The sequence below is a fragment of the Batrachochytrium dendrobatidis genome, assembly GCF_000203795.2.
Source record: "Batrachochytrium dendrobatidis JAM81 unplaced genomic scaffold BATDEscaffold_6, whole genome shotgun sequence".
In the NCBI taxonomy this organism is placed as follows: domain Eukaryota; kingdom Fungi; phylum Chytridiomycota; class Chytridiomycetes; order Rhizophydiales; genus Batrachochytrium; species Batrachochytrium dendrobatidis.
Window position 1 is genome coordinate 1,005,282 of NW_006281104.1, and position 27,923 is coordinate 1,033,204.

Below are 27,923 nucleotides of genomic sequence, written 5' to 3' on the forward strand. Positions count from 1 at the left end.
AAGCTATAAAACCCATAGAATTGCATATATAGACAGCAAGCTTCAAGGCATGATCAATATCCAGTTACAGTTGTTTTAGAATGGAGAGTTGATCTTGTCTAGTTTTTGAGTAATAAAACTTTATGGATGTGTTGGATTTTGCCAAATGCTATTGGTAAAAACATGTGCTGAACGGTCGAGTATTTCTTTTGGAAGTGTTGGTCATTCATGTTTCAACTCCAGCTGCAGCCATACATGCTCGCCATCCAAACCATTGTCAGGGTTAGGGTTGTGTTGAGCTCGGTGTTATACGATAGGTATCAAGAGGGAGTGACCATTGAGAGAGTTGCCGATCGCTGACAGTAAATAAGGGGTACCAATATCTAGGGCACATTTAGGATACGACGGAAACAGGCTAACAATGGTATACTATATACAAATGCTATAAAATGCTAGTTGTTTAGCAAGTCATAGTCTTGTCAAGTCAATGGCATCACAAGATTGCTAGCTCAGCTAGTCCAAGTGCCACTTTTGTTTCTTTGTGATTGAGCAGGATGGCAATGGTATTGAGTCACCAGCGATTGAGTGTCATTTTTACAAAAATAAAAACGCAAGTATTTATTTGTATCGCACTTGGTTAACGTCATTATGCCACTCATGTATCAACCATGTGTAGCTGGTATCAAAGTGAACAAGATTACTATTGAATCACAACACAATGACAGTTTATGCGCGAGAAAATAACCAACTGTTGTTGGGGAAGAATGCATAGGCGAACCATTTGGACTCGCAACAATCTACTTTAGAAAATGCATCGTTTTATTCTATAAGCAATCCGAGGCCATTCGTATGGACATAATCTAGGACCTTCTATATAATATGCGGCTATAAATTAACAAACTAAATGACAACTTAGATGATCAAAAAGTAGGCTAAGGGTGGGCTGTGGAGCGGTTTGTTTGCCCAGACATTAATACCAATAAGAGAAATAATAATCCAGCAGTTTCTTTCGTTTTTCAACTGTGTAGTGCTTGTTGACCAAGCCAATTTGTTTGTATAGTATGATTGCTTTTTTCAACATGTCATTTTCGTCATGTGCTGCATGCTGGATGAGTGTCCTTGTTATAGATTATCAAGGCCATGTAGTGAAGTAGGAAGCAGGGCTAGGATACAAATTGGTGTAGAGTTACAATCACAACCCTACCAAAAATGACGGTCTCCTAGACACGAGCCAGATGGGTAGGGTTGTGCACAAAACAAGTGTAGCTTGTATACTTGTGCTCGGACAGAATGGAAAAACAAACCACGTATTTAGTTGTGTAATGTGAATGGCTCTACACCGTATTGGAGAATCAAAAAATTTGTGCGACTCCATCAGCAAGCCTAGTCCGGATAATGGCCAACTCCTGCCCACCTGCAAAGTATCGCACCCGTATTTATTGTCGATATGTGGATTGCAGGGTTTCCGGTTCAACAGCATTGTCAAAGTGCACCAGTCTAAGACTCCCTTGCTGAGAGAAACTGCCTATCAAAATAGCTACACAAATTGTACATCTGACTAGGGGAGGGGTTACAACGAACACCCGACATGCTCACACCAACGAATGGTAACACAGCAAAGCATAGTGCTTTAAACCGCACATAATACGTGTTACAACGGTTTGTGTTGTAAGAGCGTTTTTGCCCCATCACCCTCCCTTCACCGTTACATCTGAAAATAGTTAATAAAGACGGTTATTGGCCCTCATTTTAATCTCAGATAATCCCAAACTCTTCTAGGTTTGAGCCCTTCCTGATTTCCCCTCCCTCAACTTAACCTTTAGAGGAATAAACGCTCCATTTAATAGCATACTCGATTATAATAATGAATGCCCATCAGCAACATCAGACGTACTCTCATACACAGCAGCCTATCTATCAAATGCAGCACCCGTATCAAGATTCCCATTATCCTCCGCAATCAGGACATTCACAACATCACATGCAGCCTCAGCATTTGCAACCTCAACCCCAGCATCTGCAACATTTACAACAGCAGCAATCGCTTCTTAATCAGCTTCAACAGCTTCATTCAAATTTGAATCACAGTCGATCTCACTCATTCAGCTCCGATATGGAGCATCCTTTTCACTCGGTTAGTCCTGGCATGCCAGGCCAGCATCAAAATGACATAGATCTTTTCCAACCAGCACAGTACCAGCAGTACTATATGCAACAGCATCTTGCTCAGAATGGGATGAATGACTCGGGAAACTTTAGTGACTCTGGCTCAACACAACTTTCATCGACTCGTCCATCGTTGACCAACAGCCTTCTTCACGATCCTTACATTGAAAGACCGCGTTCTGCACCTGGCATGCGTCTTGGACGTCCGGCTTCAACTCGCAGACTTGCTGGTCGCAGGTCTTCCGTCTCTTCCAGCCCTGTAGCTGCTGAAAATCTCAAGTCGGTGTCTTCTTCACCAGCGTACACACCTGTTACGGTTGACACCAGCACTCCCCGTGGCGGAAAGCGCTACGTTTGCACTTTTGAGGACTGTGGCTCTCGCTTCAAGACTGGCACACATTTGCGTCGTCACCGATCTGTTCATTCCAAGGATCGACCATTTCCATGTCCCTTTGAGAACTGCTCCTCGCGCTTTACTCGCCAGGACAATCTGAACCAACATATGCGTCATTGTCGTTTGAATCCATCACCTAATTCGCGCACTAGCTCTCCCGCAAAGCGTCTTGAGCTGCTACGATGCGAGTCTCCCCTAAGTACTTCTGACGAAAGTTCAAACAAACGATCAGGCACCTTGTTTCCCCGTAGTTCTACGTTTGATTCTGTCAGCTCCAACCTATCTACAGCTGCGCCCACTCCTTACCGCTCACATCCTTCCATGGCTGCCGCCATTACGGCCAAGCAAGCACTTGAGCGTATTAAGCGTGACACTATAGCTGACTCAGATTTTAACGGTACCAACAATTTTCTGCTTGGAAATGGTTCGTTTGGCTTCAATCAGAATGGCAGCTATAGTAGCTTTGACAGCGACGATTCCTCTAATCCCCAGCTCAAGAATATTGATTCTAATTCCAACAACCTGCCTACCCCAATTGCCTCCCCTTCGTTTGGTCCTATCCAAGGCGATGCTTTTGCTCAAAGACTTGTGGCCCCGTTTATGGTTTCACAGTCTCCATCTTCCAGCCCACTGGTTGAAGGAAGCACTGCACATCGTCCTCTTTTGCCTAACCTTGGATTTGATTCGTCTACATTTGCGTCACCCATTTCTGGTGCCGAAACCAATAGCGCCAGAATAGATTCTGATGGTCATGGCAGCAGTGCTTTGTACTCCCATCCTATGAATCTCACTTACCATCCCATCTCCCACCAATCTGCTGACTCCCCCGCTTTGTCTGAAATGATGCCGTTTGGTAATCTATCCCTCGAGTCGGATGATCACTACATGGCTCAATTTCTGCCGCAACAGCCCAGCTATCAACCTTGGGAACAACAAAACTCCGCTTCTACCGAAGCATTACCTGCAACCACCCAGTCGGAAGAAAGCACTTATCTTCCCATTTTTCCCGAAAACAACAACCTCGACACCTTTTTGACTTCACTTATTGGGGATAACCAAACTCAGGTTTCGGGGTCAACCAAGGACGAAGCCGACGAGCCGCAAGCTCAAGCCCAAGCTCAAGCTCAAACTGCTACAACTCCTCACACCACCAACTCTGGCAGTCAGCCCATACATGCAAAGCATTCGACTCTGATTTCCAATACACCCGCTGGTTTGATGCAGTCCAACTTCCCTGCTGCTGCACCCAACAACATGCAGCCTTGATCTTGCATCCTTAAAATTCCTTCATTAAAAATTGGTCTTCAAAGGTGCAAACTGGGATTGTTTATTGGTCGTCTTCTTGATCTGATCTTTTAATGAGAGACGATCTCAGCTCAATCCCCGAGGCCAGTTTCTTTGAAGCTTTCAATGTTTTTGCATTGTGCTAGTGTTGCTTGGCACACTTTTTTAGAATATCCATCGTTGTTGCTACCTCATTAAACCATTTAAAAAATTAATTAAAGTATACTTTTTTCAAGATATTGCATAATGCATGGTTTAAATAGATGAGGTTTATGGTGTGGTGGGCAGATTCTGGAATCTCAGTACAGTTGCTACACAGGTTATAGCTGCTGGACCATATCATACAGCCTTTGGGTCAATGTGCGGCATTTGACATCGTTTTCCATCACAGCACGTTCCTTTAATCGTATCCGAAGCTGAGCAACTGTTTCAAGATCGAGCAATAAACGATCCATTCCTGCCAAAGCCGCACTAATGATTTTAAGACATTCTAGCCTAACAAGTTGATGTGGATAGTTTAATCCCTCAAACAACATGCTTACGAGAGGTCGAGTTTGGATTGGATTGGGCGTCGCATACGAGCTACGAGTGGTAATAAACATAAATAGAAATAGCGACTAGTAATGATTCAAATATTAGTAAATGAAGTCGGATTGCATTTTCAGTAGTAAGCAGCATGAATACAAACGTACTTGCAACATCGCTGCTATAACAATTTCAGGTCGATGTATTTCAGTTTCTGTAGTGCTGCATTTGGCTTGTTGCAGTATTGTCATACATACATCAACCAGTAAAGGAGCAAGCTGGTGATAAAGCCATAAAAAGGCATTTGCATTTCGAGGCTCAATCTCATGGGAAATCGTAGCGGCTTGTGATGGATCTATAGTTGTAGAGGTTCCATGCTTGGATCCTGAAAGGCAGAGTAATTTGACTGCAAAATGAATCGCATTTGCTAGACCTGTTGTAAGACTACATCGAAATTCCATATCATCTACATTTACTGAATCCTTCTGAAATAGCTGCCGATACAATATTTGAATGCTTTGCGGTAAACGTGAATATGGGTCAAGACATTGCTTGATCGACTCGGTAACATCTGCAATCGACACGATAGGTTGGACAGTCGTGTTGTCATCCATAGTTTTCAAACCGACTTTTGATGCGGGCATACTTTTGACACTGGCTCTATTCGCTCCTTTTGTTTCCTCGATGGGATCGCCCGATTTGTAAATATGTGTTGGCAGAACATGAGATGAGTTGGATTTTGCTTCGTTGCATATAATCAGTGACAACAGCTCAATCGATCCCGATTGGATCTTTGAAAGAATAGTTTCTTTTTCGTTTGCTTCACAGCCAATAGCCAAAGACAAGTCTGGTTTCCATGCTATCGTCAAAAACATTCGCGAGCCAAGTGATTTCAGCATCTCATTCTCCATAGTCCCAAATGAACTTCTTGCCATTACAGCATGGCATCCAATAAATATGATTAGTCGAGTACAGCGTAAATTGCTCGAAAAAATCACTTTATCCAGCTTGGTTACAAACAACGAGTGGGTGATGTACCACAAAGGCAGCTGAGCAATAACTTGACATGCTAGTTTCTGAACATCTTCAAATTCCAATGGATACTCAATCCGTACAAGCAGGCAATCTGCCAGTCGGCTAATAAGCATACAATCGCTCAAAGCAGAGCAAGAGGTGTAACCATCATCGTCAGATTTATAACTACTATCCATCTGCCAGTAATCTTTTGGCTCATCAAATTGTTCCAAGTATGGAAGTCGATCTAACGCTTCAAGCGGAATCATCTAAATTCACCGATAATCATTCAAGCTAAATGAGAATCTAAACTCAAATAAACGCATGTACACATCTAAATATGCATTGAAACACCACCTTTAAAATAAGTAGTGGGCAGAGTCGTGCAAAAAGAACAGTCTCGACTGCATTTGGAATCTCTGACAAAAGTAGATTCTCTGCAAGTCTGCTCAGTTCAACAACCGTGTTTAAATTAGTTTTGCAATCAACACCAAAATAAAGCACTTGTAACATTGATTACTCTAATAAATACATACCTAGGCTGTGTACTCATGATATTAATGCAAATTCGAATGACTTTAATACACGATGATGAGCTTTGTAACAAAACTGGAATAAATGAACTGAGTATACGAACTAAAAGTGGGTCGCTAGGACATCCATACAGCTTCTGTACCAATATTGAAATTAAATCATCGGCTTGCTCGTCTATCTTTTCGACACATTTAGAAAATACTCGAAATAAGCGGTCTATTTTTGTTACAGTATCGTGTGTATTCGATGAAGTCGGTGTTTGGATCGGTAATCGCCCAATTTGTGCAGGAGAATCATACTTGGGAGGCCGGCAATATGGTTTCTGAGCATTCATGACTCTGTATACAAAATTAAGTTTGTCAGAATTCAACTGCTGTCAGAATTATATCGAATCAACTACGCTTACCGAATATATTCTATAAAAATTTCCAATGCGCTCAGCTGGGGGTTGCTACACAATAGTAACTGCACTAAAATACTTTCGGATGTGAACTGTTCATGTTCATCACGACTGAATAATTTTTCTGCAAGTGTTGGAATTACAAGCAGTGGATCTATACAAAAGCATAGTTAAAATCAACACGATAGTATATTCATAATCAAAACAACTGCATTTACCCATCATTGAAAATATATAGACTACTTGCTCATGAAACTCTAAATTAATGTTTTTGAGAGATCTGAGAAAATGCTTTCCGATATATTGGCTGTATAATAGGCAAGCATGACATTAGTCTGGTACAGTTTTTAAAACAGCATTGAATAGTTTGTTGAAACACTGTCAAATCAATCATACCAGCAAGAGTAACTTGCCTTATTTTAAAGTGAGGATTGCTTTTGATTTGTTCCTTGTTCAATTCCAAAACTTGTTGCAAAATAAACAATCCATTTTGACGAACAGCCATGGATTCTGATGACAGCAGAACAAACATGTCCTTGAGCGCTGCTTGAGGATGTATAACAGCAAATTCGGCAATTACACCAGCAATATCTTGCAACAAAGATATGTCGTACAATTGGTGCACACTCTCATCGTTTTCAATGCAAAACATTGCAGCAAGAGGATCCATTATAGATGTAAACATTCCCGAATCTAGCGCAACCAAAGTTTGTCGTAATAAATCAAATGCAAGAGATCTGAGTTGTTTGCTTTGAGTTTGATGGATCTACATAACACAGTAAAAGTAATTAAAATCACAGTATTAGCCCAGCTGACTTTTTAAAATAAAAAACCTATATCAGCCCTATTTTAAAAACATTGGATGAAATACGTACTGAAACTGATATTAATTTTAAAAGCTGCTGCTGAACCAGTAAACTACTAACAACCGTATCCATTTGTTCTTGTGATACTGCAGCTAATACAGCACATGTTTGAATTAATTTTAACATGAAATCACGCTCCTTGTTTTCATCAATGCACACATATCAAATAGTTTAGTGGCTTGAAAAATGCAATTTAAATAAGCCAATAGCATAGATTAAGCATTAAAGATCCTACCTTTTCCAGTATGCTCTCTAGTTTCTTGATTATTTTATTGCTAGAAAAGTATTCTCTTGGAACAATAGCTTTTGAAATCGTAGCCACAAGCACCGCTAGAGATTCTATAACCATTAAAATAAGTACCAAGTAATGTCTTGGTTACCAGCATATTTACCACACAAGGAAACATACCGTGTGTTTGAGGAAGTTGATCCATCTCATCTTGAACAATTAATGCGATTTTTTTAAAAAAAGGTGCATACAATCGATTATCGGACAGATACTATATAAATAGTTGATTAATTGTATATTTTTAAAACTCTAAACTGCAGTGCACACTCTATGTATAGGATATACAAATAACTCCACCTTGGACATTGATTGAATATATAAAACCAAATGCCCTGCTGTATTTCTAATACACGAGTCATCCTGAATAAGTACTCTTTTTTCAGAATTTGTAATGGATGATTTTTGTGCTACAGCAAGAGCATCAGATCTAAGCTGCACCAAAATGACTGTTGATGCTAGGATTGTCAGTCTAGTTTTTTGGAACTGACCAACAGACTCGTTTAACATTCTACAAACATTCAATAGTGTTAGCATTAAATCAATCAGCAGTAGTAGTTTTTATTGCACATGGTAGTGACACATCAGCTACTTGCTTATCGGTACAAAAATAGTCAACCTACCCGTCTGAATCAACGCATTTTAGTAGATACGGAATTAGTGCTTGAAAAAGACGCTGTCTATAATTCTCCAATTCCGTGCTCTTGGAAGAGATGCATTTATCATTGGTAGTCTCATTTAACAAAACAAATTCTAAAAATAGCACAACAGCGAGTTTGGACGACCGAGTGCCATTCTGCATGCACTCTACAAGCCCATCTACAATTAGTTTGTTGATATCTGATCGATGCAATAAGATAGAGAGAACCGTGTATGCGGATATGCGTGTATCTGCAGGTTCAATGACAAGAATCTGATGAAATTGAGTAGTAAAAATTGACATTGAAATATGAATGATTAGTTTGTTGTATTCATTTTGATAATTATACAAACAAGGGCAGTTTTACCTTTTCCTCAATAAGTCGATAGACTTTAGAGAAACCAGTAAAAGTGGATACAATATGAGCAGCAATCAGATCAAATCCTCGAGAAATGGGAGCTTCAAGATTAAAAACATTAGTTGTATAAACACTAGTGATTGACTATCAAAATACAAGGCAATAATCATACTCTGTAATCGCCCAAAAGCAGTGCCATGCACAAGTTGGGCTGATCGGATGCTGAGTAGCTGCGCAAGCATTTCTCCCCACGACGACGCTTTTGTTTTATTCAATACATGCTGTAGATGAGTAGGATGTACAGAGCCATCACCAATCCCAGATGAATCCATGTGTAGTTGAATATCCAAGAAACCAACAGCAGTTCAAGCCAAACAGTGATCGTCTCCGATCAGAAATAACTGTAATCAGCCACATGACTAATTTTTGTTTTTGAAATCAGCAAGTGCGACCATCAACAATGGATTCTACAGAGTCTGTGGGTCCTTGTTGGTCATTGGCAGACACCATGCAAAGTCTTTTGGACAAACGTGTTAGAAATGGACTGCTAAGGTCAATCGCTTTGCCAACACAACTAATACTGGATCAGCATCGCACTATGGTCGATTTTTCTTCCAATGACTATATGGGACTCTCTCATAATACTAATCTCTCGTATCAAATTAACCAGATACTAATCAACAACAACAATCTAATTCAGTCACAGTCTACTTCAGTCTCGCAACAGTTGCCACAGGTTGCACGAATTGGATCGACTGGTTCCAGATTGCTGGCTGGAAATTCTGTAGATGCCGTATCACTGGAAAATATGTTGGTGTCACATTATACATCCAAAAGCACCAATGACGTTGCAAGCAGCAACTTCAAATCACCTTACAAGGCACTGCTGTTCAATTCCGGATATGATGCAAATCTATCGCTTTTTTCGGCAATTCCTCAATCAAATGTACTTGTTTTGTACGATGAACTTATCCATGCCTCAGTTCATGATGGTCTAAGACTACGTCGATTTGGCAAAATCAAATCATTCAAACACAACGATATTATAAATGTGAAAAATATACTGGATGCATTTTTTACCGAGGAAGCATCGGACACGGACATGTCCAATAGATGCGCGGTTATTGCTGTCGAAGCCGTGTATTCTATGGACGGTGATGTAGCACCACTACTAGAACTAGCCAAAATTTCAAAAATGTATAAAGGAAAAGTTAATTTAATTATTGATGAGGTATTTTGATGTCGCTTTTGACTTTCAATCTTTTAACAGCGTATATTAAATGCTGATTGTTATCTAGGCTAAACTATAGCCTTGACTTTTTTGTAAAATTCAATCTAGGCACACTCGACAGGTGTGATTGGAGAAAGAGGAGCTGGACTAGTGCATGATCTTGATATAGAGGATGCTGTTTTTGCAAGATTACATACGTTTGGAAAGGGAATGGGCTCGCATGGCGGTAGGTTCAGCCATTTATTTTGAATATTATTTTGACCGAGTACATTTAAACCATATCAACTTTGTATTTGTATGATTTGTCTGAATTATTAGCTGTCGTGATTGGATCTTCTACACTGATTGAATTTTTAGTCAACTTTGGTCGGCCTTTGATATACTCTACAATGATGTCTTTTCATAGTCTTGTAGAAATCCGCACATCTCATAAATTTGTTGCTACTCATTGGAAATCAGTACGTGAATCAAGATATTTGACTTGCAATATATAGACACCTTTAATTATTCAAAACTAATATGGATTGTCAATCTTAGTTGCAGGATACTTTGAAAGCAAAAATAGTATTGTTTCGAAATTTGATGCATTCAATGCCACCAGGTGCTCAACTCTTGGGATCCATGACGGCAATTCAAGGCATTGTACTTCCAGGTCTGTCATTTAATGCGAGTCATGTACAAGTAGCATCATTATTGATGATAGCATTCATTTAAACTGAAAGAATTTACAACTAATGTTTGACTCGTAACTGGAGACTAGGCAATGAGAATGTCAATACTTTGGCTCATATTCTTTTATCCTGTGGACAGAGTGTACGACCTATTCGATTTCCAACAGTACCTAAAGGTTCAGAACGAGTGCGCATTTGCATTCATGTCCATAACACGGACAAGGAGATTAAAGCGCTGTCCCAGGATTGCCTGGCAGCTTTAAAGTTGGTTTTGTCAAAACCTGCTAAACTGTAATTATTTGGCATTGGCTTGAATAATGCTATATTGATGCAATCTATTGAACCCCGTACATGCACGATACAGTAGATCAAAAACTCGATGGCTGGTTTAAAGCATCACGATTAAACCAGCCATCAAGTATCCACGCGGTGGGCAAGATTAAAGTGGTGATTGCTGTCAAAGGGTCAATAGATTGAACCAAAAAATATTAGTATTACTGAAAAATAAATTGGCTTAAATTTCCTTTTTTAGAATCATCTTGATTTTGTAGCAAGTCATCTGCTTAACTATTTTCTTAGTGATTGCTCGATAATTAAAAAACAATATAGCTTAAAACAGTCACATCTAATCACATTTCGATATATTTAAACTAATAATATGTCATTGATCAATCTATCAACTACTCAAGTAAGTGTCACAGACGGCAATGATGTCAAGTTGGCAGACTCACAAAAAGTAGCTTTAGAGCAACAAATTCACCAACATCCATCGCCTTTGGATAAAGATCATCCGTTGCCACTTGTAACTACTTTGCCTGATAAAAACGACCATTCTGTTCTTGCTACAGCAAAGATAGCTGACAAAGCGGCAGAGAATCCATCAAAAACCAGCCATTTGTTAAACGTTGTTGCTCTTGAAAAAACAGCAAGTCAAGACAAATTGGAAGCATCAGCGATCATAAATGCAGTAGACAACGGTATCCATCATTTTCATGGTACTAGTCAGAAAACGAATGAAAACAGTAGCACTCTATTGCCCTATGATGATGTACGGATCGAGTCTACTGCAGATACTTTTGCAAATTTTTCAGAGGGCGTAAATCGCATTAGTGGCAGTGCAGATGATGCGCTGCAGGCTTTGAATCCAGTAGCCGACAACCATTCAGAATCGATTGAATCTAGTAATCCAGCAACTAGTACTGCGGATGATCATTCTTTGGCCAGACCATCACAGACTTGTACTGTAGCGGCCACGCCAATGAGAAGGTCGCATCTCAATCGATATTACCCAATCACGACTTCTCGAAGTTCACCTTTGGCAAATGTCATCACTCTTTATGAAGACGAGTCTGACTCTGAAAAAGATACAACCAGCTCACTCAAAAGCTACAGCAAACAGAGCCCGCCGTTAGTATTGGATCATGACACCACTTATACTTTTAAAGAGCAGCCAGTGACTGAGCCAGCCATTCCAATTGAACTACAGCCATCCCTGCAACAGAAAATCAAGCCCTCATCACGAGACCATAACCCGTCTATCAAGCCACGCTTGGAACCTCCTTCAGATGCATGCTCACCACTATTTAACTGGCTTACTTCCTTCTGGTCCAAGCCTGAAAGAAAACAGCCTCAATCCTCCATGAATTCATATATACACCGTTCTAATCAGAATCTCTCTAGATCGAGTCTGGACAGAAATGGACTACATGGTAGCAATACCACTGGTTGGGGGGAACGTAATTCTCCACTTCCTCGCTCACCCGGCGGTAATAAACCATCTGAAACGCTACCTATTACATCTAAGCATCCAAATACTAATACAATTCCATCAGATCGGCCTTCTGCTCCATTGCATACGCCATCCCAAACATCACCAATCCATTTAATCAATCAGCCTAATCCTCTACTTTCTCCCAATCCCAATTATACGGTTGATAATTCACCTCTTGAAACCCAAATGCGTGCAGAATCGTTTGAATCACGACTATCAACTTCTGATCGTCATCGTATTATTCTTAAAGGAGCTTGTCCAGTATGTTCGGGAGCACAATTTATTTCCAGTGATATCATATGTCCGGCGTGCAATGGTACTGGTCACTCTATCAATACAAAGCCGAAAAAATGGTGGCAGATTTTTAGCCAACGATCGCACAACTACCAAAGACCTATTTCTCCATCGCCCAATAAATTCGCTCTTGAAAAAGATCAAGCGGGTCCTTCAATGAGCACGAGCAAGCTCGAAGCTAATGGCGAATCTGATTCTCGGAAAAAAAGCGTCGAGGCTCCCAAAGCTTCTCCTGCAATGAACTCGAATCCTTTGTCTGAATCAGTGGTTATGCGCGACACTAATAGCTCTTTTCCGTCGCCATCATCTAGATCTCCGTCACCGCATTGGTCTGGGTCAACACGCAACCAAATTCCTTTTGCGTCGTACAATGGAATGGCTGCAGCCATACCTGAACTAAAGTCTGCTAATTATCTTGATCCAAACTCTGACATGCCACACATTCATGATCGTGCTAATCCTTTGTCGACCCAGTTGCTATCTGCTCTAGATCCTGGGCCCGTAAGCTCATGGGCACGTGAAGTGCCATCTAAAGTGGACACTGCATCGTATTATATACGAGTTGCTCCTGGAGGAGATCATGAAATACTAGGCGACCCTCTTTATCTCAAAGCAAAGTATCCATCCTCCTCTTATCATTCTATATCACAGTATCCTTCTTTGGAAAATAGGCCTGATCAGTATAATGCTTCATATCGCCCATCATCGCCTATTTCAACGCATACTTTGAAATCCAAAAACCTTGTATCGACTCATGTTCCTGCTGACCCAGTCGTTGAATCACTTGAAAGCACACGTCATGAATTTGAAGAACCACAATGGCAGTTTGTATCTGAGCGCCTTGAAAAGATTTTTGACGACTTTCAAAATGGCGACAGCTTTACAGAGCTGGCAGACAAATGGGCCACATCTACAACCAATCATAGTAGTGCGACTGTTACATTAGCTTTAGAGCAACCCGACTCAGTGCATGCTTAATTTACTCGTGTTTCTGTAATCTGTTGTAGCAACTGGTATCTCTGGTTTAAAATGCAATCTTTTACCCATATTTCAAACTCAATCATGTCAACATCTTCAATGCCACAATGCACAAGCAATAAAATCACTCTGAATCAAGTCGTTTATTTCATCTAAAACACTCCATTTCAATTCTGATGAGGATTCTGCAAAACTATAAGAATATACTCTTTATCTATATAAATTTAAACATATGTGTTAGTGCGTTGACTCGAATCCGACTAATTAGCAGTATGTAGGTTGAGCCATCGGAAAAAGTAGATAGTCAATTTTCACGTCAACACTTTACCTGGTGCTACCATGATTTCATGCTTCTTGGATCTGATACGGAGAAACGTAAGATCATTCTAAAAACAATCAACCAGAATCAAAGAATTTCATTCTATTTAGCACATGTGTTTTCTATTTTGGATCATTGAAACATCTTTTTGCCATATATGTATAGGCTCGTGTTCCAACACCAGCACACATTCAATACATAATCAAGGAACACCCACCTGTGGATCCAGATCTCGCACCACACTCCTCGCCTTGGCAGCAAGTTGTGTAATCAGCGCAGAATATTGAATCGTCTTGTCATGGTCTAATGTAGTGCGAATGGGAATACCCTCCATGTTGACAATCACGATACCTTCAACCCCTTTGTGAGATGAAAGTCTCTTGATAGTTTCTTCAACTTCGGACTGAATGTATCAAAATAATAATAAACAAATGTCATGAATCAAAAATAGACTTTCGAGTTAGTGGCTTGATAAGTAGGTTGAGGTTATCAAAATTATAGCTGATGGACTACTATCCAACATTATATCAAGAACAGTTCTGAATGCATACAGACTCTAAACAAAAGAGTTGATGTGACTAAAAGTCTAGGGCTAGTATGTTTGAACCAGATAGTCCAGATATACTAACTGTTTCTTGGCAGCTAGTATATCAGGAAAATCTGTTGGGCAGGTACTGCCCAACTACTCTACCATACCAACCAGCACTATATCATACCAACAAAAAGATGAACTACTTACCATTGTGCAAATAGACTAATGGGTTCTGGTAATGGTTTAGATAAATACTAGCGGTCAAAGCAGTGGTTTTACAGCCGTATTCACGTAAAATGGAATACTTTTCTGTATTTATCTTGCAGTGATTTCCTTTCCTTTGCTTTAGAATAATGGCTGAATATCTTCCACTTTCTTGATAGGAATTGATATTCTCGACTCTTTAAACCATAATATTCATCATATGATGCACATATAAACTGTAACTTTGAACTGAGCTTATTCCTTCTCTCCATTTGGTATAATCATGCATTGTACGATCAACAACTCGGAACCCAAACTCATGAATCCCAATGTATATATCCTTGTTGTGATAAAATGCATCAAGACAATATAAAAGTTTTGGAATATAGATGCAAGTTTTATTTACTAATAAACTTGTTGAGTTCATCTCCTCATTCGGCAGAACAAATCGATTGGTTTGGCAAAAAAATGTTCAATAGCTTCAAGCAATATACAGCCAGCCGGTTGATTATATATGAAATATGGGAATATAGATAATGGCAATGCCTTTCAAACAACGAGCCCGATAATGAAATAAATTAGCTACAAAAAGCTAGGCAGTCGGAACGCCAAACATGTAAAAATCCATCAGTCAATGCGCCGAGCCAAAAACTAGATTCATAGCCAGTAGTGATGAATCTACATACATTCGCTCTTGGAAAGGGAAAACATCTTGTCTAAAGCAAGTGCAAGTCGGCATGGATTGCTGTCAATTCCAGTATCCCCATCATCCACAAAATTGTCAAACAGTCCAGTATTGTCAAGGATCATATTTTCACAGGATGAAGAGACAGACTGCATATGAATAGACCCAGCCTTGATGGTCGGACATGCTGCAGACTTGTAGCTCCAAGTATGACTGGCTTGAGTGTTTTGAAGTGGAAAGCATAAATCGAATGAGTGGGTATCTGCGTGTGATGAAACAGTGTCAGCCATAGATGACTGGTATGAGAATGAATGACTCTGAATGGGCTGGATGGTATATCCAAGCATGCAGTTGGACAGAAATGCAGTTGATGTAGTGGCTGCTACGACCAGATCTGTTGGAGTAGGTGTAGCATCTTGTGAAATAGCAACTGGTGTGACCAATGCAGGCGACGACGACTCCCATCCATCCAAGCTTTCGCTAACCATGAGTTCGGCTACCAGCGTGCTGGAATCACAATTTGATTCAAACATATCTCTGTCATCTTCATGAAAGTCGGCATCTTGAGGGGTTTTTCGCAATGCATAAGAATGGTCAGAAATGGGAGAATCGACGATATGCTTTTCCTCTGCCTCGTCACTGCTGTCCTCGTTATACTCATCCTCGTCTTCCAAGTATTGCTTCCAAGGTCGTCGACCAGATCCAATGCGACGAGTAGTAGGTTTTGCGGCTTTGATTTTATCCAAAATTCGCACCCATCGAGATATCATAGATTTATGGACACCATATTTGAACGCAGCTTGACCCTGCGATGTTTTTTCAGCGTATCGGATAATCTTAAGCTTCTCTGCTGCCGAGTACGAATACCTTTTGGTGGGCTTTTCAATAGGCCGAATCAAGCTGGAGTTAGTCATGACTACTATGGTATTCTATCTACGTTTGATAAATGCAATTACAGGACGGGTTGTCGAAGCCCCACATTGTTAGCATTGTATTTTGTAAAGTAAAATAACGATCGTGAGGTGAGAAAGAACCAACAGATCAAGCCAAATCAAATGATTTGCAATCAAAAGCATGGCAAGGGAATACTGTTATATTTACCGAAAATCAAAAAGTCGAGGTTTGGCAATGTCGTTGTTCAGATTGAATACCGAAACAATGAGCAGACTTGGCAGGATATAAGCCTGACACAATGTATAGATATATACCAAAAAAGGCTAATAAAGCCAATCGGTTTTAAGAATAGACAGAATTATCTTGTCAATCAAGATCAGCACTTGCAAAAAGTAAATCGGTTATGGTGAGTCAAACCACTAGCAGATACAAAGCAAATGGATAGGTTGAAATGGTATAGTAGTCCAATCTGGTTTGACAAAATCTCTGGCTATACAATCACAGATATACTCTGCTAGAACCACAGCGATCAATAGAATAGGCGGGCTGAATTTGCCATTCTCACAGCGAGCCTTTTTATAGAATCAAAATCTCACAACCTGTCATGTCAAGCATGATGGCTGCCTGTCAATATAGTTGCTGATGATCCAATTTATTTTTTTCTGCTTGTGGGTTTCCCACGATTTCTGTTCAATGTTGAAAATGTCAATCCCAAAGACCAATGTGTTGCACATTACAGCCGTACTCACGTAAAATGAAGCATTTGTATGTATCGTGCAACCACTGCCTCTTTTGCTTTGGAATATGCAATAGTTAAATCTCTGTTCCACTTGATAGAAATTGATATTCTCGACTCTTTAAACCATAATATTCATCATATGATGCACATATAAACTGTAACTTTGAACTGAACGTGCCCTTTCTCTCCATTTGACATAATCATGCATTGTACAATCAACAACTCGAAATCCAAATTCCTGCATTGTATACTATATATATTGAATTCGACTGTTTTGATGTTGTCAAAACACTACAAACTCGAATACATTCGCGCTCTAGTTCAAGAAAATAAAAATTGCATGTCGTTCCCATGCCAACTATCAGGAGAGGGATCGGTAAACCAACAGCAATCATGCCATGAAACCGACTGTTTATCATGTACTCTGATCCTTTTATTTAGTGTCCCATTCTACGTGAATACGACTGAAATGTTTTCAGTTTAAACGAGTTTAGAAATCAATCAAATTTCACTGAGCATTACTGTCGAGTACGCTGTCACTACTTTGCTGTGCATTGAAACTGAGTTTGAATCACTAGAATCAACTAGCCTCATTATTGATCCTTGCTCGTTCCCTTGATGGTCGCGATGATGGCGTCTACAGTTGTCAAATATGTGCCCCGTGTAAAACACCGTCCAGTCACTCGTGCATGCTGTTTTTCAGTTATCTCCAACTTCACAGCCCTTATTTTATTCATACAATCGGGGTGAAGATGCTAGTGTTTTATGCAACTACTGTTCACAAGGGAGCGAGGTTCAAAATATGGCATAGTGTGTATTTATAAACCCTCAAACTAATGATCTGTCCTGACAATGTTTTTAAACCTTGTCCAAATTCGGGATATTAATACATCGAGTACTTGGCATGTTCCAAGTATATACACATAATATATAAACAAATATGCTTGTAGGTGTAACATGATAGGACAGTGTATTTGGGAGCATCAAGCTTAATGTGGTTTAGATTTGGTTACTGGTTAGATCTATTAGCCACTCAATGTCAAAGTAGCATCAAGTTTTTTGAAAATCATTTTAATTTATGTATCTAAATAGCCTTGGTTGGCAACATAGTAGTCAAGATCTAAGCAAACCCAATCTCTACCAGACCTATGACAGTGGTTTACCGACCTGCATATTTTTCTGTGAACTGCAATAGATGCTTTCAGTTATATATTTAGAGCAAAAACTCAAATTTTGTATTTTCTTGCATATTCATCCTATCTTGTCTGTATTCGTCATACTATGCTCTGCCTAGAGCCACCATATCTACATTTTCCATTCAGCACAGCGTCAAATGCCACAACATTCACCAAGAGTAAACTAGCCCATGCCAGAGAGCAGAAAATAAATATAGATTTAGCACACTCGGAGGAACAACACCATCTAGAGCCATCATTAGTGGACAGACCACCCACTTCCATTAAAATCATACGCGTCAGAAACACTGGTGGACAGCGTACTCGAATCAAGTTTATTCCACCTGCAGCAGATTCATGTTTTCGGTTGATTACAAACAAAAAAGGATACATATATCCTGGTGAATGTGAAACTGTTCAAGTAGAGTTTCGTTGCATATCTTGGGCTCCTGTTCAAGATACATTTTCTGTCCTGTCAAGCGAAATGGACAAACTGACTGTAAAACTCATAGGTAAATAGACATGGCGTTGCTTTTACCAAGCTCATACTATACAAATTTAATGGGGGTTACAGTTTTTGTTCATTGATGTGCATTTTAACGTATTATTTGTTTCCTAATCTACAACTATTCAACACTAGCTTTTCCCGCATTACAGGATATTCAAATCCCTCATCAATTTGAATTTGGAATGCTTTCTATCAATCAGACAAAAGAAAAATTCATCAACATACCAAACAAAACCAATGTAGATTTTAACTATCTTGTTGAAATAGTTGAAGAGCTACCATCCAACTGTTTTAGTATTTCGCCAATGGAAGGTAATTTCCACTCAATTTGAGCCAGCCCAGTTTAAAGTCGGGTCTTTCAAAATAGTGATTGCTGCATGATTGACTGATGTTGGATTTTAACTGGATGAATGTAGGAGTTTTGAAAGCAAATTCAGATACGTTGGTAACCATCATGTTTAAACCCTTCAAACTATGCAGAGCACATTGCGTGTTTACTATCCGAACGAACCAGTTTGCATTTATACCATTACAATGCAAAGCAATGGGCGACGCACAGTTGCTTTCCCATAGGTAGGAATTTCGATCATTCGGGAGTAGTGTTGGCCAAACATGTATCAAAATCAACAACATGATAGATTCATATTGCTAATGGATTCTTTTTGGTAAGCGGTATAGTATATTACCAAGCATCGGAATGCATATTCCAATCAAAACGGTTTACAATAGAAGCAAAGAGATTAGAGAGAATCGTATAATTGCTATAAAAGACTCAAAACACCCATTTCTGCCAGCTAGATTGCCAAAACCACTCGATTGTATCGTTCAACCAAATAGTTTGATTGCTTTGAATGATCAAGCCGTTTCATTACATTATACCTTTGATGAGGAGTTACATGCACGAGTTAAGCTCAAATTATTGAATTATCATCAACATGTTGTGTAGATTGGACTAAATCTATCATTTGATTGATCCTATTGTTTTTAAAAAATAGGAAGAACTTCAAAGACGAAAGCACCTGTCCATGTTTGTGTGCATTGGAGAAGATGTTGATTGTGAAACGTTTGCAAATGTCGAGCATAATCAGAAACTACAAAGTGTTAGTACAAAGCATAGTTCTGATACATTGTCTACACCAGATATTATACGCAGCTATATCACATCATCTCAAGACACCATATTGAGTAATATGCGTATACAGACATCAGATGTAAAGCATTCGTACGATTCACTTGTCATTTCACCCAGTGAGCAGCCCAATGCACGATTGGGCTGGTTGTTTATAAAAGCAGGATGGAAAATAATTTATCAGACTAGAGCGTCTAAGCGTATTAGGCTACTCAAAGCATCTCAAGGTGAGTTTATAAATTCAGCAATACACCAGATTGGTAAATATGTTGCAATTTTCGTCATGAAAGCCATTCTATATTTAATCATAGTTTATACACGTTGCTTTTTGTAAATACCATGTGTGATAAGGAAATGAACCAGAATGGTATTCACAATCCAAAAAGAACCCATCATATTTGGATGCTCGCCTGGAGAGAGTCGTGGCATCTATACCAAGCAAGCCAACTGACTTTCGATATACACCATTAAAAACATACGACACGCCCATTATGGATATTATTCCATTTGCTCGCTCAGTTGTTGTTCCAAATGTTAAATCCAAGTATGCTGAGCGTATGGGATATAAGCGAGATATTACTCTAGAAGAAACATCCGTGGTACAAGTCACACTTCCACTAATTCAATTTGAAAAAACAGGCAAGACAGTTTAAATATGTTAATCCAGCCTTGATGGCTTTAGATTTCAACACAAGTGGTTTGAAAATTATCCTAATTGCTAATTTTGTTTTGTGGTAAATCCACACGAATACAATTCAACAGTGTCAAAACCAGTATTAAAAAAAGAACCTGCAAGTATAAAAATAATGGGCATCACTGATCCACCATTTGGATCAATATTTGTAAGTAACCCATTTTTGAAGTAAACTGTTGTTTTCATGCAATGATTATGATCAACTATTTAGTTATACTCTAGTTTATAAAAACAAGATAATGCCGCGACTAACACTATAGGGTCTATCAAAAACGACTTGATTCATTTCTATAGAATCCGCTTCCAGGCATCGAACCAACACATGCACAGACAAGCAGCATATATGATGAAGCGTCGCTGCATCATATCTTTCATTCACAAAAGATATTCAATCTTGAGTCGTATGAGAGATTGACATTGGTAGAATCTAGGTTGAAACAAGTATGCCTGGACATGTCGATTGGATTTTATGATTCAGATTTGGTGTGATGACTTTCAAGTTGCCCAAATGTTTCATTTGGTATCCTTATTTAGTGTTCTGTTTTACGTGAATGCGACGGTAAAAGTAGGCATCAACAGATTCAAATAAATTTAAATTGTAAAATATTAGTCAAGTTACAATACACTGTAGAATACTACACATTGACCATCAAAACCTAAACTTTTATAGTTTATTGATAAAAATTTGAGAGAACCACCAACCATTTTTAAAAAAAATCTCAAAGGTCGACAAGATATTTAGAAACAGTTTTGTTGGTTGATATCACTCTAAACTCGATGGTTTTGAATAAGCCTCAGAACTTTCAAAAAAGCTACATGACAATTTGAGGCTCAAGGATATCCACCGAAACGCCCTTGTGTGGTAAAACAGTGGCTCCGTTAAGAAAGATTTCATCTTTAACTTGAACATCTTCACCAAGAACAGTAACACCATCAAGACGTGCCCAGCGACCAACACTCGAGTACCATCCAATGATTGAGTTTTTGACCCACGCGTTCTATTCCAATTTAAAGTTGAGTCAGTTGTAACTCTGTAGCAACGCCATAGTAAATTCAAACTACAACACATCGATCCAGTCACGACTCATAACAGACTTACGTCTTTTACAGATGCTCCACGCATAATGGTAGCCTTTTGCAGTCGAACACCGTTTCCAATCGTGACACCAGGGCCAATAACAACATTGGGTCCGATTTTGCAGTCTGTTCCAATCTTGGCGGTGGGATCAATCAGCACATTCTCTTGAATAAAATCGTCTTTTGCAAGGGTTTCTGGAGCGTGTTTGGAAATCGAATCGAGGTACAGACCCTGCCCACTGAGAAAATCTTTGGGTTGACCTACATCTGCCCAGAAACCGACAAGTGGTGTGGCATGCAACTGACCATCTCTAGCCATTCTTGGAAATACGTAGGTCTCAATGGAAGTGGGTTTGCCCTATAAAAACAGCAAGGTTAGTTTAGATGATGTGCCAAATGCATAGTTCATCACATACACGGAATCAATATAGTCAAGGGATATACTTACTGGAATTCTCTTGAGGATGGATGGATTGAAGATGTAGATACCGGCATTAATTTGATTTCCAACAAACTCTTTTGGTTTTTCAACAAATCGGTCAATCTGTGTCGAGTCAGGTTTGAACAAAATGACACCAAACTTGGATGGATCTGGAACAGTGGTAGTCATGAGGGTTCCTTCTTTGCCATGGGAAATATGGAATTCCAAAAGGGATTTGAAGGGAAACTCGCAAATGACGTCCGAGTTCAGCACAAAGAAAGGAGAGTCGTCCGCACCAAGAATATCTCGAGCAAGACCCAGTGGACCAGCTAAAAGTAAATGATGAATACACGCAATAAGAAACCTTTATCTAAAGAACATTCATGACAATACTCTAGCACCTACCTGTGCCAAGAGGCTCAGATTCAATGGAGAAAGTTATCTTGATGTTAAACTCGTCTTCGACTTTTTGCATGGCGTTGGCCATGACTTCGGGCTGGTAATTGACAGCGAGCACAATCTCCTTGACACCTACTGCAGCAAGCGCGGCGATCTGGTGGAGAATCATGGGCTTGTTAGCAAAGTCCACCAATGGCTTTGGCTTAGAAAACGTAAGTGGACGAAGACGAGTGCCAAAACCTAGTTGGAAGCAGATGGTCATGCAGAATCAAAATGAAGTTTAGATATAGCTGAGCATAACAAGATGACTATCTGATATCAATGCATTATGCTAGCATTCAATGGCTCGAATGAAATGAGCAGAAACAAGTGATGATACGAATGCCAACAGCATGCAGTACGCAAGCGTTTACTCGCAATACAAGAATCCAATTGTTTACAGCTCAACAATGGTTTCGCCACGGCCAGTGCGTATTGTAATATGTGGTTGCAACAGGCATTTGACAGATGGAATACATTGAAAATATTAACCAGTGCAAGAAATGGAAGCAGCAGTTACAAACCTCCAACGAGAATAAGAGCCTTCATTGATACTGTTGAATGTGGTTTGTGGATGTTGGGCCAAGTCGGATCTGAAGGGTTGAAACGCCATGGCTCAAGGAAACTCGAGCGAATGTTGGATTGCTGATAAATCTCTACGGTTGTATTATTACATAGCAGTAACTGAGTGCCAAACCTATCTCAACTATATTATAGAGGCCAATGGAATAGGCCAACCACACACTCTTCATCTTGTAGATTCACTCATCCACCCGACGCGCCAACTCAATCTTGGCAGTATTTATAATATCCATCTATAAAGTCATAAAGCGCTAAGAAACATATTGTGTTTAATTGGAAAAGCGATTGCTTATTCAAAGTTCTCGCTCTCAACGAGGTCGGGAACCTCATCATCATCTTCACCCTTGGCAGCGGCAGCTTGGGCAGAGAAGTTTTCAGCAAACTTGCGAAGACTGTTGAGAGACTCTGGGCCAAGTTGGTTCAGGATTCCAGGGATCAAATCAGTAATGTCTTTGGTTTCGGCGACACCGTTGATCACAAAGGTGTTGCAGGCAACAGAGGCTTGAACTAGGTGGTGCAAGTTTAATAGTTAGAATAAAGATACATGATTGAAATCAGGAGAGTTGAGTTCGATCATGCAAGCAGATATACCTTTGGGGGCAGAGAAGTGCAAGACAGAAGATTCACCACTGAACATGTTGACTTCCTCAATTCCAGTGACAGGCTGAACGTTGAGTTTCTTGAGAGCAGCTTGAAGTTTTTTGTCATCAGTGCCAGAGGATTTGACAATCTTCTTGACCTTTCTCCTGGGAGTACCTTTTCCACCAATGCGGACTTGGGCCTGAAGTTTCGCAAGCTTTTCTGCGTTCATGATCTGTTGAGCATTTAGAATTTGGACAGAAATAACAAGACAGGTTAGAACAACATTGTAGATTTAAAGTGGTGGAAGAGCGTGAACATGGTCTAGATTTGGAGCATTTATTAGTCTTCAAATGCATGGCTGGACATTGATTGATTCAGAGTTAGTTTCCAGAGATTAAATTGTTCACTGCATACACTCATATTGCTGGTGATGACATCAAAGCACTAGACTATCCAAAGCTGTATCATCAACAAGTCAAGAAAAAATATCCGATTGATTCTTGCAACCAGGTACACTGGACAACTACTCATGAACTGACAAGATTGGTAGACAAATACAATGGTACAGACAGGACATAATGAATTGTTTAATTCTGGTAGGATCGAAGCAAATAGCGACGGCAGTGATCATGACAGACCTGGATATGGAAATGGGTTGCCAGTTGTTGAGTGATTGGAAGAAAAAAATGAATTTTAAGTTGTGGGGTTTACACTTGCTTTTACACATTTCGATTATTGCTGTAGTTTGTAAAGATTTGATTTGATTTTCTTTATGTTTGCAAATCAATTTGTTCCATTTGGTATTAATATCATTCCACAGAGATATTATCACGTGATTTTATCACACTATTGGTTGAACATATGGCGCAGTTACTGTGCCACAACATCAACTTGGTTGATCAGACTTGTCTTTGTATTGAATGAATATTTATCAAGCTAATCCAAGAGTTAATTTCAGCCATTTGAATAGTAAAGATTGAATTTAATAATGAAGATCTAAGAGTTGATATTTGGTAATAACAAGAATCTTGGGAATCCCATTTAATAAGAATCTCTTGAGAGATTCTTAGAAATCCCATTCAACAAGAATCTCTTTTAATAAGAATCTCATAAGAATAAAAAGATTGATTTTGTAAAAGTAAAAAAATGGATTCACTCGATTGTGCGACTATTTGTCAAATTGTGTGGATGTGGTTCGCCACCATCACAAAATTCAATTCGAGTTTCATCAAATCAGCAGTTATCGCAAGTTTGACCTTTTGGAATCTGAAAGGTCAAACTATACTCTTCTACATCATATTATACCAATCACATTCACAACTAGTCGGCTCATTTCTTTTCAACTAAAAAATCACATTGACTCAATAATGTGGGCTGCTACTGCCTTTATTCGTTCCATATACCTTCGTTTCATTCGAGTGGTTCGACAGTGCATCAGTCAACATCAATTAGCCATTATCATGCTTGTCAACGTCTTGATGTGTGAACTTATTTCTATTCGAGTCTACATCTATTCATGCTACTGGCCTAGACTAGTCGATGTAAGTCAAAAATCTCCAATTTGTCAATAGTGCATGGCTGTCAAGACAGCCACATCCATTCATTTTATAAATGTAATACTTGTATCCATCTTGCAGTGACTAGTTGGTCATGGCCTATTCTAAAACAAATAGTCGTTGTGCTTTCCTACTCAACTACAACTCTCAATTCTTCAAAACACAGCGTTCATCATATGATGTACACAATAGTTTTAAGCTGTAATGACTTTTTTGAATGTCCTTTCTCCACTTGATACAATCATACACTGTACGATCACCAAGTTTAAACCCAGATTCATTCATTGAAATATACATATTGTTTGTCTTGATTCTGTCAATCAAGCTCTTGTATCCTAAAATCTCATTCGCGCTCTAGTTCAACATGTCTTGGGAATACAACTGTTGTTTCCATATCTGGATATTCATTTTGGAAAAGTCGGAGATTGGCTGGAACTGAAATGTGATCATGTGTTGAGTTTTTATACATGAATGAGCACAAAGGCCAGTCAGCTTTAACGAGTCCAAACACGACACTTTAGTAAATGGAGTGTCAAGTATCATAAAACTGGTTTATTTGTATTTTGACACATTCATTTAGTGTTTTATTTTACGTGATTACACGGTTGTGTCTGTCTGCAATCACCCTGCATATAAATAGGACCATATGATACTCTGCTGTTCTCATCATGTTAAACATATATTATGCAAGCAAATCATCTGGGTAAACTAACAAGCTCTTTATATTGGTTGTGCTTACATAATTTATATCCAACTTTGTAAAAACGATCACTACAGTATAATAATCCGTTGTCATACAAACACTATGGAACAGAAGCTTTACGAGAAACTGCAGAGGTTCATATTGCTGTTATCGCCGATCCTCAGATTATAGATGCATACACATATGATCAACAGCCGGTAATTATCTATTTCACTCGACTACAACTATACTGTATATTGGAGGAAAGGATATCAGATGAGTCTGTTGTTCGAAATGTTAACATGGAGTTTATTTACATATACTTTAGGGACTGATGCTATATTTGACGGAAATCATTTCAGATAACTACATGAAACGCAACTATCGATTAATTCAGCAAGTGTTACGCCCTCATCATGTTATATTTCCAGGAGACATGACGGATGGCGGAAGAGAGTGGAAAGATGATCGGTAGGAAACACATTCCTATGAGTGTTCATGGATTGTTTATAGTTGGTATCAAACACGACTGTATATTGAATGGATTCATTTTCAGTCGTAAACTAGCTGTTTTAACAATCCAGCCATGTGTATCAGTTTTCTAATATTCTACATATTTCCTAACTTGAAATTGATTTTTTAACCATAGGTATAAGCGAGAACTTAATAGACTACAACTTATTTTTGCCAAGCTAGATTCAAAACTTACCACAATGGGAGTTCCGGGAAACCATGATATTGGTTTTGGAGACACGGGTAAATCAATAGTTTGCCATCTTAACCCCAACTCTTGATATCTATCATGTGCTCAACTAGTTGCATATTTTAAATTCTGCATTTATTACAGTTGTAAACTACGCATATCAGCGGTTCAAGTCATCATTTGGAACCATAAACTCGGTTATTACAATTGCAAACCACCAAATCATTTGTTTAGACACAGTATCACTATCAAGTAAACGAGACACTCCGGCGAAATTAGAGGCGGTTAAATTTATGGAAGAGTTTGAGATGTTGTCCAGCACCAATCGTAACATGCGAAACATCCTTGTCACTCATGTGCCGCTGTATCGACCTGCAAATGCAGATTGTGGTCCACGTAGAACTACACCACCAATACGTAATATGTATGGTTTCCAATTTCAAAGTATGTATTCTATTATTTACCATTATTGGGATGCCACTGTCAAGCAGCTTAGCGTAGACTATCAGCTGTTGATGGTTATGCATTTATTTCGAGTTACTAACAGTAGTTTTGCCATAATGATGCTGATTCTGTAATAGATCTGGTTCAGCCAAAACTAACACGGGAGATTCTCTCTAAATTTAAACCCGAGCTGATTCTCTCTGGCGATGACCATGATGATTGTGTGTTGATTTGCCTTGCAAAAATATGTGAAGCTTTTGTTACTGATATAATGATGATTGGTGATTTCAATGATAAAAATAGGTGTTTATACCCATATCTATCAAAATGTGACATCGGTCGAGGTAAAATATAATATCAATTTAAACAGTAAACTATTTGCTTACTAACTTGTGAATGGCATTCGTATTTTGTTGTATCTATTGTAACCTTGCATCTTGAAGCACTCTATTGGAACATTTTCATTTTTACAAGGGAATCCATATCCTAGTTTTGGTGTTTTGTCACTTCGATCAGCCGGCGCACCTCCGTATCACCATGACACACCCAGCCTTGCTCTACACATTTGTAGTCTCCCTCCACAAAAGTATATATATATTTGGTACATTGCACTTGGGTTTATTGCCATAATCTGGACGTGCTTACAAGCCCTATGCACCATCTCTCGGACGCAATCATACTCATCACTAGATGAACAAGTGGTTCTTCCCAAATTCAAAGTTTCTAGGATTATGCGACGTGCCGGCACATCGCGTGGATGCATTGCAAAACGAACCTACAAATTCATATCGATATGTATGTGCCTATTTCGTCGACGGTTCTGGGAGTTATGGGCATATCGCATGTGCACAGTATTTTTACCATGCACATTGTTATTTTTCCTGATCATCATGTTGGATGCGCAGCCCTCGTTTAAGAATCTCGGCTAGTCGATTAGACGCATGACTGAGGCCGTGAAAGTGTAGATCTATTCTCAGTCATGTCGTAATTGATGCGATTGGGTTTGAAATAAATCTAAGCATAAATTTAACTAATGAAGTTGGTTGATTTTAGAAATACATTGGAATAGCAATAAAGCCAACTTGTAATAAGTGAATCTATTTAACTTGACAGACAGCCCTGCCATTGATCAAGTTACTATCACGACCATCTTTATACACTTTCCAAC

The 27,923-nt window shown here is 39.2% G+C and overlaps 10 protein-coding genes across 10 annotated transcripts; 5 read left to right on the forward strand and 5 right to left on the reverse strand.

Moving 5' to 3' along the window:
* Positions 1–1,843: 1,843 nt before the first annotated feature.
* Positions 1,844–3,805, forward strand: BATDEDRAFT_25104 (uncharacterized protein; the record flags this gene model as incomplete). The annotated part of the gene is made up of 1 exon (XM_006678954.1): positions 1,844–3,805. The coding sequence occupies one exon, from the start codon at positions 1,844–1,846 to the stop codon at positions 3,803–3,805; it is 1,962 nt and encodes a 653-aa protein (XP_006679017.1).
* A 110-nt stretch (positions 3,806–3,915) lies between these two features.
* Positions 3,916–8,391, reverse strand: BATDEDRAFT_25105 (uncharacterized protein; the record flags this gene model as incomplete). Its single annotated transcript, XM_006678955.1, has 12 exons — positions 3,916–4,009; positions 4,169–4,440; positions 4,516–5,631; positions 5,720–5,807; positions 5,899–6,234; positions 6,303–6,450; positions 6,693–7,062; positions 7,172–7,300; positions 7,398–7,501; positions 7,572–7,662; positions 7,749–7,959; positions 8,072–8,391. 12 exons carry the CDS (start codon positions 8,389–8,391, stop codon positions 3,916–3,918), a joined length of 3,279 nt encoding a protein of 1,092 aa, XP_006679018.1.
* Positions 8,392–8,906: 515 nt separating this feature from the next.
* Positions 8,907–10,643, forward strand: BATDEDRAFT_88961 (uncharacterized protein; the record flags this gene model as incomplete). Its single annotated transcript, XM_006679153.1, has 5 exons — positions 8,907–9,677; positions 9,786–9,903; positions 9,996–10,135; positions 10,215–10,329; positions 10,438–10,643. The coding sequence occupies 5 exons, from the start codon at positions 8,907–8,909 to the stop codon at positions 10,641–10,643; spliced, it is 1,350 nt and encodes a 449-aa protein (XP_006679216.1).
* A 363-nt stretch (positions 10,644–11,006) lies between these two features.
* Positions 11,007–13,391, forward strand: BATDEDRAFT_25107 (uncharacterized protein; the record flags this gene model as incomplete). Its single annotated transcript, XM_006678956.1, has 1 exon — positions 11,007–13,391. One exon carries the CDS (start codon positions 11,007–11,009, stop codon positions 13,389–13,391), a length of 2,385 nt encoding a protein of 794 aa, XP_006679019.1.
* Positions 13,392–13,558: 167 nt separating this feature from the next.
* On the reverse strand, positions 13,559–14,452 carry BATDEDRAFT_88754 (uncharacterized protein; the record flags this gene model as incomplete). Its single annotated transcript, XM_006679235.1, has 4 exons — positions 13,559–13,605; positions 13,720–13,777; positions 13,928–14,113; positions 14,450–14,452. The coding sequence occupies 4 exons, from the start codon at positions 14,450–14,452 to the stop codon at positions 13,559–13,561; spliced, it is 294 nt and encodes a 97-aa protein (XP_006679298.1).
* Positions 14,453–15,124: 672 nt separating this feature from the next.
* Positions 15,125–16,045, reverse strand: BATDEDRAFT_88753 (uncharacterized protein; the record flags this gene model as incomplete). The annotated part of the gene is made up of 1 exon (XM_006679236.1): positions 15,125–16,045. The coding sequence occupies one exon, from the start codon at positions 16,043–16,045 to the stop codon at positions 15,125–15,127; it is 921 nt and encodes a 306-aa protein (XP_006679299.1).
* Positions 16,046–18,045: 2,000 nt separating this feature from the next.
* On the forward strand, positions 18,046–20,229 carry BATDEDRAFT_25109 (uncharacterized protein; the record flags this gene model as incomplete). Its single annotated transcript, XM_006678957.1, has 6 exons — positions 18,046–18,451; positions 18,580–18,759; positions 18,864–19,020; positions 19,285–19,351; positions 19,443–19,803; positions 19,928–20,229. The coding sequence occupies 6 exons, from the start codon at positions 18,046–18,048 to the stop codon at positions 20,227–20,229; spliced, it is 1,473 nt and encodes a 490-aa protein (XP_006679020.1).
* A 685-nt stretch (positions 20,230–20,914) lies between these two features.
* On the reverse strand, positions 20,915–22,773 carry BATDEDRAFT_16693 (uncharacterized protein). Its single transcript, XM_006678841.1, has 5 exons — positions 22,731–22,773; positions 22,174–22,407; positions 21,796–22,097; positions 21,370–21,705; positions 20,915–21,268 (listed from the first exon to the last, which is right to left on the reverse strand). Exons 1-5 carry the CDS (start codon positions 22,753–22,755, stop codon positions 21,083–21,085), a joined length of 1,083 nt encoding a protein of 360 aa, XP_006678904.1. The 5' UTR covers positions 22,756–22,773; the 3' UTR covers positions 20,915–21,082.
* Positions 22,774–23,077: 304 nt separating this feature from the next.
* Positions 23,078–23,599, reverse strand: BATDEDRAFT_25111 (uncharacterized protein; the record flags this gene model as incomplete). Its single annotated transcript, XM_006678958.1, has 2 exons — positions 23,078–23,295; positions 23,380–23,599. 2 exons carry the CDS (start codon positions 23,597–23,599, stop codon positions 23,078–23,080), a joined length of 438 nt encoding a protein of 145 aa, XP_006679021.1.
* Positions 23,600–25,763: 2,164 nt separating this feature from the next.
* BATDEDRAFT_3067 (uncharacterized protein) lies at positions 25,764–27,360 on the forward strand (the record flags this gene model as incomplete). Its single annotated transcript, XM_006678756.1, has 6 exons — positions 25,764–25,826; positions 25,937–26,079; positions 26,258–26,364; positions 26,456–26,755; positions 26,893–27,014; positions 27,199–27,360. Coding segments are annotated over 6 exons (897 nt in total), but the record flags the coding sequence as incomplete, so codon positions are not given.
* Between the last annotated feature and the right edge of the window lie 563 nt (positions 27,361–27,923).